At 41.4% G+C, this 17747-nt stretch overlaps 1 protein-coding gene across 2 annotated transcripts in view; it reads right to left on the bottom strand.

The window, feature by feature from the left end:
• LOC126252538 (uridine-cytidine kinase-like 1) overlaps nt 1–17747 on the bottom strand; it is a 131254-nt gene that overhangs the window by 95817 nt on the left and 17690 nt on the right. For both annotated transcript variants that reach the window (XM_049953434.1, XM_049953433.1), the window contains exon 3: nt 10466–10636. In XM_049953434.1, coding sequence (XP_049809391.1) covers nt 10466–10636 — 171 coding nt within the window. The remainder of the gene's footprint in view (nt 1–10465; nt 10637–17747) is intronic.

A 17747-nucleotide genomic window follows, 5' to 3' on the forward strand; every position in this document is an offset into this window, starting at 1 on the left:
ACAAAGCGCCACATTGGGGGAGGGATATATGGCTTGACAATACAGCGATAGACAATCACGTTGACCTTCTCGGGTAATTTGTCACCCTTGAAGGTCAAGATGAAGGCACCGGTGGCAACCTGATTATCCCTCGGACCCCTATTGACCTGCCGGACGAAATGAACACCTCGGCACTAAGTTGGCGGGTAGCTCGTCGTCAGACTCCAAAAGAAGGTCCCTGTGGAATATAATACCCTGGACCATATTTAAGCTCTTATTCAGCGTGATGGTAATGGAAACATCCCCCAGCCTGTCAGAAGCTAGTAATGCCCGTGACTGGGCAGAGGATGCTGTTTTTATCAAGTCTGACCCTGACTGCATTTTGGACAAGCCCTCCACCTCCCCAAACTTGTCCTCTAAATGCTCAAGAAAAAACTGACGCTTCATTGAAACAAAGGAGCGTCCACTAGCTCTCATACATATGAGGTACCGGCGCAAATAAGGTTTGCTGCCATCCTTATCCTGGCGTTCCTCCCATGGTGTGCCAGGAAGGGGGAATGAATTAGTGTCATACTTCCTTGCATTGTACTGCAACTTTGAACACTTAGAGACTGCTGGTGTGTGATCACCAGCAAGTGATGATGTGGTACGCTTCATCGTGCGTCATCCGCTCTGATGCCACCCACTCCAACCAGGGGCCTTCCCCATGGGCACCACCCAGCCACAGCAAAGGCCACCTGTCAAGATGGCCATTGTCGAGTGTCCCGATGCCCCAGGGCGACAGGCATCTACTCCTTGGCATACATGGGGAGTTATTGGTGCAGGCATCTTCAGAGCGATCCCTGTGTGGTCAGGCAGCTACAACCAACAGGGTACATGGCAGCCCCACCACAACAGACTGGCTAACATGCCGGATATCAGGTGCAACCAAGCAAACAGGTCCATTATCATTGTCAACACAGAAAACATTAATGCACAATCGACAGAGGAAAACGTACCCAGGAGGGTGACCTCGCCCAGCAGCTGGAGAGTGAGCCGAATGCAGATCCACATCAACAAAGGATACAAGAGGTCTCGGCACATCATGAACACAATGCACCATGTAAGGCGCCCTTTCCCAATTGGCTCAATCTTAAGGATAATTTGGAAATATGGAGGTAAAACCCGACAGGCGACCATCACATACAGGCCGAAACAAGTGAGACTCCTTTTCGTCACCTCTTAGGACAAGCAGGAATACCTTGGGCTTATTCTGACCCCCTGGTCCCACAGGGGGATCAGAGATTGTGGTTCGTAGTTTTTATTCATACGAAACTGAGAACTTTCTCTGAGAATGTGCTTTTGCTCTTACTCTCCAGAGTAGACAACCCACCGTCAGGAAAAAATGAAGGGGGTGTCACCTCGGCGGCTTCCAAGTGCCAGTCTGTGTAGACTCACTGCTAGAGGGCACAGGGGGAGGAGGATCCTGCTCTATGAGGCCCGCAGAAGCACCAGATTTTTTGTGCTGTTGGTTTGCGGAGTCCTACCCAGAAAAACGGTTGGTGGTGCACATCAGCGACACGGAGGCTGGCCGGGCGAAGGTGTCACGTGGCGACACTGCAAAAGAGGATCTTCGAGTCAGCAAAGGAGAAGACCATTTGCCTTTGTTGGACTTCCTCAAGCCTTTCCGGTTAGCAGAGGAAGACTCAGATGTTGGTTGGCTGGTGGGACGTAGGAAGTCTTCACCATACTTTCTGGCCTGCCAGTTGTGTAGCTGGCGACTTCACCCCTTGAGGCAAGAGTTTTATGGCTTGTTGCACAGCTGGACGAGGGGATGGCGATGCTACCTTGACAATGGGCGGTTTCATAACCTCAGAGCTTAATTTGAGGTCGCATGTCTGTGTGGCCATGTCCTTCGTGGAGTGAGATGTAGCAAGAACAGTACTGTAAGTGCCAGATGGTTGAACGCAGGGTTTGCGACTAGCCAAGAACTTTTGAGTGACCAAATAAGGAACTTTTTCTTTTACCTGCATCTCCTGGACAGCCCGCTCATCGAGATACACTGGACGATCTCGAGGAGGCAACATGATCACCATTGCAGTTGACACAGCAAGGAGAAGGAGGCGGACAATTGCCCTCGGGTGCATCCCTACCACAGGTTACACATTTGGTCGGGTTTCAACAAGACATTTGAGTTTGGTTGAAACTATGACATGGATAGCAGTGCACCAGGGTCAGAATGTACAGTCAGACATAGCCTGCTTTGATCTTTGACAGAAGCACCACTCTATCAATAGTGAGAAGAAGAGTGGTGTGTGGGCACTAAGGAGGAATCTACATTTTCCATCATCCGATGGATGGCACCGACACCCTGATCAGAGAGGTATGTTTGGATTTCGGCCTCAGACTGCCGAGCAGCCTAGTGTAAATAACATCACGAGAAGAATTCAAAGTTCTATGGGCTTTGACACAAACAGAATAGCCATGGAGAAACAAAGCAGCAAGCAGTTGTGCTTGAGAATCTGAAGTAGTCTCCAAAAACAAAGTGCTATTCTGTAAATAAGAGCAGGATTTCACAAGGCTGGCAATTGCACCAAGACCTTTCTGAATAATAGACGGATTTTCCATTGCGAAGGACTGACCATCTTCAACACGTGAAACCATGAGGAACTGTGATGCATTTGGAAGGGTCTTTGAACCATTAGCCTCAATCTGTTTACGTACAGTATACACTGACTGTGAAGACGATTGGCTCATTGCAAGAAAATCTCCACGATTGTCAGCATCTCCGATGGTGCACTTCTTCCATCTGGGAGCCCCCTTCACAAGGGGGCGCACTCGCCTTAGGTGATTGTTCACACCTCCCAGACACCTGACAGAAGGACCAATTGGAAATTTGGGAAGGTAGCTGCTCAGGCAATCACTCCTCCCTTGGCCTGGCCTGTACCAAGGGTATGTGCGAACCCCACGTGTCGACCTGGGACTGGGAATTACTCGTTACCCAGTCACTTGTTACATGTCAGACACATGGGCCAGCCTTGGAGCGCACAGGGAGGAAAAGAAAAAGAGGAACCTCAAACACCGAAATGGAGGAAGGATAGGAGAAGGTAAACAAGGAGAGGAAAAGGGAACAAAAAACTATGGTGAGATTGTCCTTATGTCAGTGACGGACAATGCGGAACATTCCCAATAACACACCAGACCTGTTCCCAAGGGAGGGGGAAAAAGAATAGCAAGAGGACAGATATGCAGCACGGGAGGGAAAAGATTCTCAAAAGGCTGGGACCCCATGGTAGCCGAGCACGAACCTGCCAAAGAGTGGCAAGCCCCCTGGGGGGGACCATACCTTCCCATGACCACTGCTGCCAACAATGATGTACAGTGGCTAAATCCTGCCAAGTCTCTGCAATAAGTTTGTGACACGAACATCCAGCTTCTCACAGCCCAGTTACAGGACCTCAGTCAAACTTAGTGAGTTGATGTTAATGGCATATTCATCATCTTAAAGACATTCCTGACTGACATCAGCACACTATGTCTCTAAGGTACCTTATGCTCACGACCATTTAAAGCCTGTATTTAAAGTGAACTTTATCGACATCTTCGTAGTTTCACTACTAGTGCCACAGGTATGAGACAGGTACAAAATCTGAATATCATCATCTTTCAGATGTAGAAACATGCCTAGCAACTTTCACTTATGTTGCACAACTCCTTCTTCGTGTTGGGACTTTTTTTTCCCCATCGGTGTATGTGGAAGAGGTGTGGGATGGGGGGAAACAGACACAGGTCAGGAAATAAATGAGAGAAAACTAAAAGTGATTGAAGAAAGAGCTAGTCACTGAGAAGAAATGCTGGACTGAGGAAATTAATGAAAATAATTAACATAAATTATGGTCAGGTGGGTGGCGAGAACCAAGAACATGTTGTAATGCCGATTCCCCATCTGTAGAGTTCTGAGAAACTCATGTCTAAGGGAAGAATCCAGATGGCATGTATGGTGGAACAGGCTGAAACTCTGTCTTGCTTATTATTGTACCTTTCACCTTTAAACTATCAGGTTTTGAACTCTCATCCAGTGGAGTTCCGAACAGTTAGTCTCTCCTCCTCATCCCGTCCAGTAAGTCTCCCTGACCTGAGATTCTGGGTGACTTTTCTGAACTCTCCTCATTTCATAAACCTCTCCAGTCCTTTTCCTTCATCCCTTTTCCTTCCTCTTCAACCCTTCCACCAGAAGAAGGGGCCACTGGCTCAGAAAGCTTACACATTTCTCTAACCTTTGTTTGTGTTTTCCTCTGCCACTGCTTGTTGAGTAAGTTTTTTTCTCAATCCAGTTATATTGTATTTCACTTGAAATAGAAGTAGCAATACAAAAATCCAAGGTAACAGTACATAAAAGTAGGATACAACAGATAAAATATAGCGACAATATGCTGCGACTAGTACGTTGCACAATGGAAGGAGTTATATTTTTTAAAATTTATTTTTAATATTTCCAAAATAATGTTCATATCACATAATACATAATCTAGTCACTGTCTAATGAGAATCTAACCCTGAAAATGCAGTTGTTCCAACAGGTACAATACCAAAAACACGCTCACTGTGTGATAACAAGTGAACTATTAAACCACTGTAATGACTTAAGTGCTTTCAAAAACATTGCAGAATTATGACTGATCACTGATATGTAAGAATAAACTGCTATCTGTCACCTGATAGACAAAGTAGACAGGAACTCAGGAGCAGCTTAAGTATCTTCTCACGAAAGCAAATATTATGAATACATATAAGAGTTATACAATAAAACTGTGCAGTACCTAATCTGATAACAAATAATGAATAAAAAAGATGAAAAGCTACACAAATGTTACATTTTTTGGCACAAATTAACCAAACACAAAATTACTATAAACAAAAGTTGTCAGGAAATACCGTATCAAGTCGCCATCTATTGGACTCCAATAACTTCTTGTAGCAACAGCTACATACACTAAACATTGAAGCCATCTTGCAGTGATATTTTTTGACAGTCTCCTTGAACCAGATGGATATTTGTTAAATAATAAACTGGGTGATATAACAGACAATAGAACATTATTTGTTAGTCAAAACTATGTTTTATTAACCAACTGTATCAGTACTTCCAAATTTCAAAACACAGTTTTCACTAGCACCATATTGTACTGCCATCTGGAAGATGTCTTTACCTAATACTTCAATTTTTACAGTCAGTCAGTTTGCACTTGAACGTCATCAAACAACATAGATTGGATACTTTGTATCCATGTTAGACAAATTCATTTTGCCTAAGAATGTGTTATACAGATTTTGGGGAGTTCTACCTCTTTTTTTACTATGGGCATTTTATGTATAATATTAACATTTTTCACTGAGCACTTGCTTCTTCCATTTTTATGGTAACTGTACCAATGTTTAGTTTTGTTTTTTCCACCATACCCTTTATTTATTTCTCTTGTACTGCCTTAGAGAATGGTGTAAGGTTGGAACACATAAGGTAGTACAAAGTAAATACAGTGGTTAAGACAAATATCAATTTTCAAATATTGTCAGTAGAGAAGCATTAACAACAGAATGGTTAGATCAGGTAAGCTCACTGACTTCGAACATGGACTAGTTACTGGATGTCACCTGAGTAACAAATCCATCAAGGCTGCCCATGCTGACTTGTGTCTGAAGCGAAACACAAAGAAACAGTCACAACAAATTATGATTAGGGAGACCTCTTGTAACAGAGTGTATACGCGGACAAGGAGAAAAAATTCCCGGATTTTTCCCTGCTCTCCCAGTTAAAAATACTTTTCTCTCGCATGAAAATACGCTTTTGCCATGTTAAGTGACAGTATACTTTCCCTCAGAACTGTAAAACTTATCGTTTGATAGGATATGGTTAAATACAGCAGCTTAGAATTTCCCGGCACTTTAAAAAACAATAATCAGGGGGAGAAAACACGTTTTGGAAAGATCTTTGATGTGCAGCAACATTTACACTGCATATTTTCGTATTACGAAAGTATAAATTCGAAATCCACCAACAGGATAAGTTAATGGTTTGAATTAATATACATAGTGTTGTTACAAGAAAGCAAAGCTTTCACATATAATATTTGTCTCTAAGATTAATAAGCTACAAGAGAAGCTAAGCTTTCACTTATAATGTTGATCTGTTTAGTGCATGTTACACTTTAAGATACATCACACAAATATGCCAGCAAATTTTTAATACCGGCGTAAATCTCTGATCTTCTGGGCTCGAAATTCTTCTAAATGGCTCGTCATCAAAGAGTTGATTTTTAAAAGAGACCAAACACACTATGATTTAAGTTCATCTTGCATAAAAGGAAATTTACTTTGAAAATAACGCTTTCCGAACAACAATTCGCAATATTTTCCCATGACCTGTTAGAAATAGATTCATTTCAGCAGTTGTCAGAGAGCGCCAGATAAGAGGCGTCACCACGCTTGCGCAGCTACAGTGACGCAGGAAGCTCGTATGTTCGTACATGTAAAACATTAAAAGATCTTACATTATGTTATAAAAGAAATACGACATTAGAGGATACTCCAAGAGAGTGAGAATTTCATGAACCATACTAAAATGCATAGTTCGCCTTACAATGCACATTCGTATGTCCAGATTCCCAATGATGTAAGCCTCGACCAGATATGAAGCTTTACAGTGTGGTTTTCGGGACGTAAATTTTCTTGGAGTACCAGTACTGTATTATCTAATGGTTGGTTCTTTATTATGGCATAATACCATACATGCTAGAAGATGAAAACGTCCACCTGAAATGCAGTAAAGAGTTGAAACTAGCCAATAGTGTGGGATAAATTGAATGCCTCAGCAGGAAAGCTTAATAAAAGCCAAATTTATCAAACCGACAAGAACAACTTCATTGTTCTGCAACACGATTAATGCTTGACTGTCAGAAAGATGGAAATAAAATCTGAAAGTAATAACATATTTTACCCTTCCGTAATTATGTGAATGTATTTTAATTCACTTGATAGCTCCCAGCCATAGAAATATGTCTTGTTTTCATTTGACGTGAGAGCAGTAAACGAAGAGGAAACAGAAAAATCACAAAATGTAAAAAACGGGTCACTGGGAGACTACACCCCCCCCCCCCCCCGAACTATAACTCAGACTGCTCTGCACACCAGGGGGGGAGGAAAAAAAAAAACTTTTCAAGAATAAGTTCATTTTGTAGCGCACATTTTTCTGAAGAGTCTGATACATAAAAGATTTATCTTTGAGGAAATTTAAGACACGTTATTTGGTCTTAAGTGTGCAGTGAGGTGCCACGCATCTTCGAACAACATTGTTATACCGCACGCCACTGTATTTTGCTCTGTGGAACTCCAACATGTATATTTTGTAATGGATGCCATCAAACTATTTCAGGACAGTGGAAATCAAAACGTCCTGTAGTGCCTCTCCTGCTCCCAGTCAGTCAGCCGGTTTGACATCCTGACCTACCCCCCCCCTTTTTTTTTCATAAAAAAACCTCGCAATTAATACTGGATAAGATTATTTGTAACCAGGAGAACAAGAACTCTTCAGAAAAACTGGACTCTTCATTGCCTATTAGCTAATAACTTGCACTTCTGTGTGACAAAATTAAATCTAGGACACCTAAAACCAGTAAAGACAAGAGACAGGCAAGACAGTACACATTTCTTCAATCCTTAGTTCCTAGCGATTTTTCTCTCTAATCTTGCTACAGCTTTAAATGGCATGCTTTCCTTTCTGCGAAAGGACTATTACCTTATCAAAGTTCGTCAAACATTTTGCTATATGAAAAATAGAAATGTCGTCGTCTAATACTGAAAAAGCTGTTAATACAAATAGTACCCAAGACTGGTGAGGTTTCTGATCTGATTACGTCTATTTTGTCACTCTGTGCTGGAGAAAACAAAATAGGCCTTTCTAATATTTCAGCAATTGTAACACACACAAAATAAGCGAGACTGTTTTGGCAATAATGATCATTTTTTAATACATCAGAATATAATTCACGAAGTACCAATACGAAACACCTATTTGGCTTACTACAAGCAAAAAGCTTTACGTTAGGAAATAGTTTCACATTTCATTCATACGCTCCAGTTTCTCTTGCACGAAACCGAAAAGTAGTAGAATGAAATTTTTGTATAAATTAGGAATCATCATATTCTTCCATAATTTGTGTGATGTCCCCGTTTATTCTCCTTCCTCATTCTAACAAACAGTCTTGTCATCAATAATTCTGTAACTATTTCTACCACTGTCAAAACTCGTTCTCCAGTTAACTTCACTAACCCTGCCACAATCACCAGTTTAGTTATCATACAATGCATTTTCCGCACTACTCCCAGAATGGAATTTAAGAGGCTGGTAACCGGGGACTACAACTGGCCCTGTCTCATGTAGTGATCTGGCCAAAAAATTTCTGTCAGAATTTCACTTTCTTGGTTAAACCGAGAAGATAATACATAATCTTTCTTACCTGTTACTCCTGTTAGTCGTTTATTTCCACTCTGGTAGTCTGAATCTATGATTTCGCTAGTAATTATAACAATGCTGAACATTCGCAAACCGAATCAACCAGATAGACAAGCAGCACTTGGCATTCACTGGTTCAGCTTTATTCCGCTCTATAGCCGCATCCCGTTTTGTCTGCAGAAAAGTTTATTTCTAGAAGTGATGAGGATTCCCCTGGCAGAGACATCACGTACACTATGCACACATTCAAAAATAAACTTACAATTCATTCAGAAATCAACTTAGAATGTGTTCAAAAACCAGCAGGGATGCATTTCAAAATCATATGAATAATAGATAGACCGACGTGCACTGGATTCTAGGTGCTTTGTGAAACAAGGTTTTTTTTTCTCTCCTCAAGAATATGAATTTGCCCGCTAGTTCAGTAGTTCAGATACCCTGGTTTGCCCTCTCTCCCCACTAGATCCGGCCTGCTGCACACGTGTGAATCTGGCAGCTTGGGCGTGCCAGTAAAATTTTTCCGGGTACCATGTGGATGGTTGCTGCTACTGCTGCTTACACAGCCAACAGCCACATTTCTGTACCCCGAAGTCAGAGAAGGTACTACTCATACGCGACTCAACTGCGCGTGTGCATGAGCCCGCTCGTAACTGATTAAATGAGTCTAATGTAAACAGTTGTGACGTCATCTCTCATCGAAGGTAATTTGTTGTTATGTAGCATTGCATAGTTTTCCGAAAGCCTTTGACACATTTTGCTGTTGGCAGATGCTTGTGCGAGCACTGTGTTATTTTATATGGCACATTTCCTTTGCAATTTAAGTTTTATTTTCATTTTTTTCTCTCCATGTTTTAATGCTGCAGTATTATTCTGCAGTAGCAGGACACAGTAATATCCTATGTTAGAGTAACAGTTCTTACCAGTCAAAATTACAAAAGTTTAACTGAAAACTAAAACAACAAAAAATTCCCAAATTTCTAAAAAATTCCTGGATTTTTCCCAGTTTTCTCCCGGATGAAAAAATTCCAGTGTTTTTCCTGGATCTCCTACTTGTCCCAGGTCATATACACCCTGTGTAATGACAGACAGGCACCATCAAGCATTGTGAAGGATGGTTATAAAAAATTTAAAAACACATGAAATCAATGGAAGGAATCACTCGTGCCACCAAAGTGGCACCAGTAGACTAGCTAGCACAATCACTGTGTAGCATAGGGAGTTAGAAAAGAATGGGGTACAATGCTCAAGCAGTCCCTCCAACTACAAGTTTCTGTAGCCGACACTAAGTGATGCTCGAGATGTGTAAACAGCACTACACAGTGGATGATGGAAATGAGTGATTTGGAGTGATGTAGCATACTATACCCTCAGGCAATCTGATGAAAGGGTTTGGGTTTGACAAAAGCCTGGAGAACATACCTGCTGTGTGTGATATGGAGGTGGTGGTGTTACAGTAAGGGGATGTTTCTTTCAGTTAGGGCACGGTCCTCTTACTGTACTTAAGAAAAGACAGTATCTGGAAGGATATGAACACGTTTTACAACATTGTTTACTACATACAGTAGAGGAACAGTTCAGAGATGATGACAGTATTAGTATGACTATGCACTCTGCCGAAGCAGCATAAGAGGGCTAATTGTTTGTGGACTTAACTTTTTTGAAATGGTGTGCCTGCTCTGAGTCCTGACCTGATCCCAGTGGAACACCACTTGGATGAGTTAGAATGTTTACTTCATACCAGGCCCCAGCATCCAACATCATTATCTTTTCTGGTTTCAGTTCTTGAGGAAGGATAAGCTACCATTCCTCCACAGACATTCAGACTCCTCATTGGAAATGTCCCCAGCAGAATTTGAACCACCATAAATGCAAAATGTGGACACATCCCATATTAATGTCCACTGACAGGTGTCCAAACACTTTTTGTCAGATAGTGTACTTGTTAAAATGTATTCACACAAAACCATCAAAGTGCTAACATTAATCATCATTTCTTACCAATCACAAAGGGTTCTACTTGCTGACCAGCTGAGTTGTACCATGGTGGCCGGCCTGCAGTGTAAATAGTGCGCCTATGACTGCGAAGTATTGATTCAGATGCCGTTTTCTTTGACGACTGTGACAGTGAAGTAGTTCTTTGCCGCTTTGAACGTGGCGACTTCTGGGAGCCTAAAACAAACAAGAAGATAGTAAAGCAATAATGTGTAATATTTTACATTACATTTCTGATTGGTTTTACAACCAAGAAGGTATGAACTAAATTAAAAGAGTAGGAAAAAATAAGTGACAGCAACTGGATAAGATGTACCCTAATTTTCATATGTAAATATCAAACAAGAAACTGGTTACACCAGATAGTAAATGGTAATTCACTTCAACAAAGCTCATGCAACTTGCCAAATCCAACAGTTTTCATATTCAACAGTTAAATTTGCAAACATCAACTGAATGTCAGTTTAACAACTTTGGTAAAATTTCCATAGATACCATATTTATATAAAAAAGTGAAAGCTGTCCTCTTTGATAAGATAATCACCACAATAAACTGCTAGGAAGTTTTGCACCCTCCACAACTTGTGTAGTTCGTGTTTTACTGATCAGAAATTCTTTCTCAGCACTGTTGATCACAGCAAATCACTACATACAGACAACTGTGGAATGAGGTGAAAGTGAACCAGTACTCACAGTGCAGTTCAGCAGTATGTGCTGTGTCTCTAACTGTGTTCGAGACCATGCAGTTCATGTACCATCAGTCTGTCAAGATGCCTCTAAGGACCATTATGAGCTTAGATTGTGCGCACACTGTAACTTTATGATAAGAAGGATTGTCAGCATGGGATATTCCCCTTATACTGCAGCAATATCACTCAAACATTCAACCAGTATCCTGTGAGACAAAACACTGTAAATCTGCCTTTTAGCGGTCTCCCACAGTCAACAACACCAGCTGATGATTGCTACCCACAAATTAAGGCCCATAGGTGCCCCAAGCAGAACTTTATAGAACTGCATGCTGCCTTTCTGAAGGCAAATGGCAGGAATGTATTGACCCAAACAGTAAGCAACAGTCTCCACTAGATCATTTTGGCCTCTGGGCACATGCCACAAACAAAGTGCATGAAGAAAATGGCCAAGGGAATACATGGAATGAAATCTGTATCAACTGCATCAGTTTTTCTCTGATGAGTGCAGGACCTGTCTGCTGCTTGGTGATCTCCATAGAATGGTGTTTAGTCTACCAAGTACCAATGCACATCTTATGACATTTGGTCCCAGCCTCTTGGCAGGGAGGTCAGTCAACCAATTTTTCGTCCTGTATTATATGTGGACATTGGACGCCTCTTAACAACTAAGGGTAATTTGAGAGCTGTGCAGTATTGGGACAATCTTCCAACCTATTGCAACATTTTGGCAGTGTATCCTTCTTTCAAAATAGGGCAGAGCACATCATCTCTATCTCTCAACAGATTCCTCCAGCAGGCAGGAATCAACTGAATGGAATGGAATGGACTGGATTGGATTGCAGTACCTGCCAACATGAATCTGATTTGGCGTGCTTAAGGCATGTTGATGCTTGCAGTACATTTCTACACAAACCTTCCTCACCTACTGGGTGACCACACAAGGGCTACCATCAGATTGTGGCAAGCTTTAACACAATCACCCCAGTAACATTGCAGCCAGAATGATGATGAAAAATTTTGCACTGAAGTTTTTTAAAGGTTGTACTTTTATATCCTGCACCTCTTGAATCTACACCCACATGTGTCACAAATATGCTTGTAGTGCTAAACTGTTTCGAGTAGCTTACAAGAAATTTTTCAAAACTTATACTTTACGAACAATAAGATTTCCACATTAATATGGTGTTGCACATCTATTGCACTCTCAGATTCTTTGACTTTCAATGCCATATGGTGCTTAAAAATCTGGGCAATTCACAAAAACCACAGCAACACAAGCGAAACAAAGCAACTACAATTTCCTATGCTATCATCTTAGTGTTACTATCCATAGACGTTCCCTGTACATTATTAACAACAGCATCTTCAGCATTTATTGACAGTACGGCTGCAGTTGATGCTGCAAGTGCAAGAGGAGGTAGCTGGGAGATCCAACTTGTACGAATTGCACTGAGGCATTGTTTATTAGATGAATACCATTGCAGTTCCAGTGACATCTGTGACAGTCATAAAATTCTGAACTTGCATGTTGCTTAAATACCCAACCTTCTATTGTGAACTGATTTAAGCTCAGGTATAGCACTGAAAAGGTTTATCCATGGACTGGATTGAGGAGAGAGGCATGGTACAGTAGTCCATGCAGTTGTGCAAAGACACTGTTCCAGGGTGACATAGAAGTTAGCACATCCGCCCAGTGATCAGGAGTCCCGGATTTGAATCCTGGTTTTGGTACAAATTTTATATTCTGTATCTGTGTCCTCCCCTACAATTTTGCCTCTTTGGTTACTCTGGTACTATAGATGTTATTTACTGACATCTTAAATGTTCCATCATCTTATCCCCTCATCCATATTAGTGTTTTCACCAATTCTGCAAAAACATTTCTTATTGCACCTTCAGTACTACAACAACAAAACTTCAGTTAACTTTTTCGCAATTTTTCTACTATGCATCATTCACTTCCACTTAATGCTGTGCACCAGTCATTTCACCAAGTGAGGTGGCACAGTGGTTAGCATACTGAGCTCTCATTCGGGAGGATGGCGGTTGAAACCCATCTCCGGCCATCCTGATTTAGGTTTGCCATGATTTCCCTAAATCACTTCACGCAAATGCCAGGATGGTTCCTTCAAAAGGGCATGGCCGACTTCCTTCCCCATCCTTCACTAACCCGATGGGATGAATGACCTTTCTGTTTGGCCCCTCCCCCAAACAACTAGTCATTTCATGTCAACTGTGCCCCTACACTGCTACTACCTTTATTATAAAAGCAAACATGTTCCAATCCATTATTTTATTTTATTCTTTATTTTATTTATTGATTTATTTAACCTGGCATTCTACTTATTTTACATTCATATGTTTTAGTAGGCATGTTAAACTACATCTAGTACAAAAAGGGAAACAAACAATTTGAAAGGTACACCTGGAAAAATACATACATATAGAGTTTATATTCTTAGATCACAAGTACTGTTATAATTAGACACTATTGAACAGACAGATTTGAGATAGGAGTGCTGGCAGCAGGGAGTATGAGGGAGACTCATGGTGAAGGGACGAGAAGAATAGAGAGACATGATGAAACATAATTAAGGAAATATAAAGGAAAAGAAGATTGCGTGGCTAATAGAGATAGATGAAGAGGAAGGCATCTCAGGAGCAAGATAGGAGACGCTAGCTTTGCTATTTGACAGATGAGGGGATTGCCCTTGTACATTAATTTTGTGGAGAACTTTATGAGGATGATAGCAGGAAATGCTTCAACTTCTTCTTAAAAGCAGCAGGAGATTGAATTTTGCGCAAGGTAAGGGGCAGTTTGTTCCAGAGGCAGACAGCGGCAACTGAGAAGGAGTTTGCAAAAGTTTTTGTTTTGTGAGTGGGCACAGTTAGGATACCAAATAAGAGTGACCTCGTGTTTCGATTATGATGACATGACAGGTTTTTAATCTCTGAAGCAAGGTACTGGGGTGCTTGCGCGACGAGGAGTCGGTGGAGTAGACATAGAGTGTGGTAGTCACGCAATTTGTCCGGCCGCAGCCACCCTAGCTCGGAGTATGAAGCACTAACATGATCGTATCGGCGAATGTTGCAGGTGTAACACACACAGGCATTCATGGTTAGCTCTAGCCGTCGTTTGTTTTCACTACGCATGCCTTGTTGAATCACATCACAATAGTGGAGGTTCGGTAGAACGAGTGCTTGCACGAGCTGGCGTTTCAAGTCCTGTGGAAATATGTTCCGAAACTTTTTGAGAGCATAGAGACAAGCAGACGTCTTTCGGCACACTGCGACTGTATTCTCCGCCCAGTTGAGATGCTCATCCAAAGTTACACCCAAGTTCTTCACTGTTTTCTGATATGGTATTGGAGTACCGTCGAGCAGAATAGGAGGTAGCCGTTCGCGGAAATCTGAACTTATTAATTTCTGATGGGCTATTAAGATTACTTGCGTCTTTTTTGCATTTAGTTTAAGCCCCAGGTTTTTTGCCCATGTCACTACTGAAGACAGATCATCATTCATCTGAGCGATTGCAGTGTTTACATCTTCAGGTCTGACGCTTAGGTAGAGCTGGAGGTCGTCGGCATAGAAATGATATTTACAGGAGGATAGAACTGACGAAATATCGTTGACATATAAAGAAAACAAAAGTGGTCCTAAGACTGATCCTTGTGGCACTCCCGAGGAAACATGTTTCCAGGAAGATTTTTCATTTACGCAGACAACACATTGCTGTCTGTCTTAAGTAGCTTTCAAACCATCTCATTGCACTATCAGAGAAATTAAGCTGTTGCATTTTTCTGAGCAATATGTCAAAGTTAACAGTGTCAAAAGCTTTGCTGAAGTCCAGTAGCGTCAATATTGTTGCCTTTCGATTGTCGATGGCATATTTCAGGTCATCAGTTACTTTAATTAGAGCAGTATTTGTGCTGTGATGTTTACGGAAACCGGATTGAAATTTGTAATATAGGCTGAATTCATGCAAGTGTTCAGTGATTTGTTCATGAACAATATATTCAAGTGCTTTGGAAACAGCAGGCAGTATGCTAATTGGTCGGTAATCACTAGGCAGTTGCGGGTTTTCGATCTTAGGGATGGGTCGAATTAGGCTTCTTTTCCATGCAGTGGGATATATTCCGTTCACGAGGGAAAAATTAAATATGTCAGTTAAGACAGGTACTAAGATATCGGCAACATTCTTAAGCATGGTTATACCAATACTGTCGTTGCCTATTGCATCAGAAGAGATTCTCATTATTGCTTTTCTTGCCGTATTTGTTGTTACATGTTTTAGATGGAAGGTATCGTTGTTAGTTATCCTGTTTGGGGATTCTTGTGGGCGGTAATTATCAGCTGTGCTGGTATTCAGAGGTGCAGAGAAGAATTCATTTAATTCGTTAGCTGACACATGAAAAGTAGTTTCCGATTTTGCCTTTCCGACCCCCAAGCTACGGAGATTCTTCCATAGAGTCGTGGGCGTCAGATCGCTGCATACAAGGGAGCGAGCGTGCCTGATTTTAGCATTGCGAATGCATTGTTTCACTCTGTTCCGTAGCTTTCTATATTCTTCGAAACGCTCGGGTTTCGGATCTGCCTTGAAGCGCCTGTGGGCAGCATCCCTATTAGTCATCATTTGACGTAATTCAGTTGTCAGCCATGGAGCAGGAGATTTTCTTACACGGATTGTGTGCACAGGTGCATGTTTGTCATAGAGGGCAGTGAGTTTATCACCAAGTTCATTAATTTTGCCGTCGATTGTGGGTTTTCTGGTTATTTGATGCCATGAGATTTCTGAGCAATCGGCTGTTAGAGCATCAAGGTCAATACGTTTCATGTTCCTACAAGTTGTGTAACGCGATTTGATCCTTGGGGGCTGCACAGAGTAGGCCAGGAATATTACATCATGTGCTGAGAGGCCAGGGGCTGATGTTTGACCAACATCTCTTACTTTGTCAGTCTGTTTAGTTGCGATTACGTCTATAAGAGTATGACTGTGCGCCGTATGGTGTGTAGGTTGTAATGGAAGAATGTTCATGCTATTGCAACTAAACAGTCTTCTTAGGTTTATTGCGAAGGGAGTGTTTCTTAGCAGGTCTATGTTCAAGTCACCCATTACGATGACATGTTCGTATTGACACTGAAGTGAATGTAATTCCGACTGGAAGGAACTCATTGAGCTTATTTTTGGCGGCTTGTACACGACGCCAGTCAAGAATTTCCGACTTTGTATATTTATTTCAATGAACATGAATTCAGCCTCTTTTTCTTCAGCAGGATTTGACATACATAAGACTTTCGCTTTGAGATCTGTTCGTATATACGCGCCGACCCCGCCACCTCGCTTTTTTGATCTGTCTGCCCTAAGAAATGTGTACCCTGGGAGATGAAAAGATGCAGAGGATATGTGTGGTTTCAACCACGTTTCGGATAAGAGGATTACGTGGTAGTTTAGTTGGTTGAAGAGGAGGCTAAGTTCTTCGTAATGTGCAGGTAAAGACTGGATGTTGCAGTGAGCTGCTAAAAGCTCTGACGCGTTCCGATGAGCAGCCTGGAGTAGGGTGGCAGACTGGTTTGTCCCTTTGTTAGGCACTACCTGCCGCGAGGGGCACTGGCCGCTGCTTCCGCCAAGTGACATACTCCAATTTGCCATATTTTTTCCATCACAAAGTGTCATGTCTCATATTACACACAACTTTTCCTTCCATAAACTATGGTAGCCCATCCATCGCTCTTCAAGCACCTACATATTAACAAGTGGTGGCACAGCTAAGTCAAAACTCATGACCTTTAATTTTTCGCTAAAGCCATGTATTTCTGTTCACTTTACCACCTCCTCTTTTGCAGATGTTCTACATGTCACTGTGGGGAAAAAGACTGCAATCATGTTTCATTCTTGTAAGTAATGCTGGACATCTCACAAACTTAACATACCTTCATCAAAACATACTATGAATAAAAAAAATTAAGGATTAACCTTTGAGTGGGCACACCGATTTTTGTAACACAAGCAGGCGCATGGCACACTTTTACACATTTAAACAGCTGTCTTCATGTTACCAAGGTAAATATGAATGAGCAAAATCACAGTTTCAAAACAATAAAACAAACTTTCGTTAAGGAGATGAATCACTGTTTAATTAAAAAATAGTAAAAGAATCTTTCATTATACCTCTCCGATGCCGTGTACAAGTCTTACTCCACAGTGATGACACACACTAAGCATTAAACAGTGCAGTTGCATCCGATTATAGCCAACCATGTATCAGATTGTCTCTACTACAATTGACACAATGTGAAAAAGTTGCTGCTGGCTTGGAATCTGGGTCATTTTCTTGCACAGATCGTACATTTTTTTCTCACCTAGCATGCTGTTTATTTTATATTACTGCTGTTCACATGGACATAAAACAGCACAACTTAGCACTGGGTTAGCTGAAGCAATAATGAAGGCATAGATATGGGCTTGCAGTTGTAAAGCAACAATGGAATGGTACAAGACAATGTTATTTGTGGTTGGCTTACTTTGTACAAAGGAACACCAGCTCAAGGTTAACTGAAGCCTACAATATCTATATACAATATTTGGTTAATCCTTA

Source organism: Schistocerca nitens, chromosome 4 (assembly GCF_023898315.1).
Source record: "Schistocerca nitens isolate TAMUIC-IGC-003100 chromosome 4, iqSchNite1.1, whole genome shotgun sequence".
In the NCBI taxonomy this organism is placed as follows: domain Eukaryota; kingdom Metazoa; phylum Arthropoda; class Insecta; order Orthoptera; family Acrididae; genus Schistocerca; species Schistocerca nitens.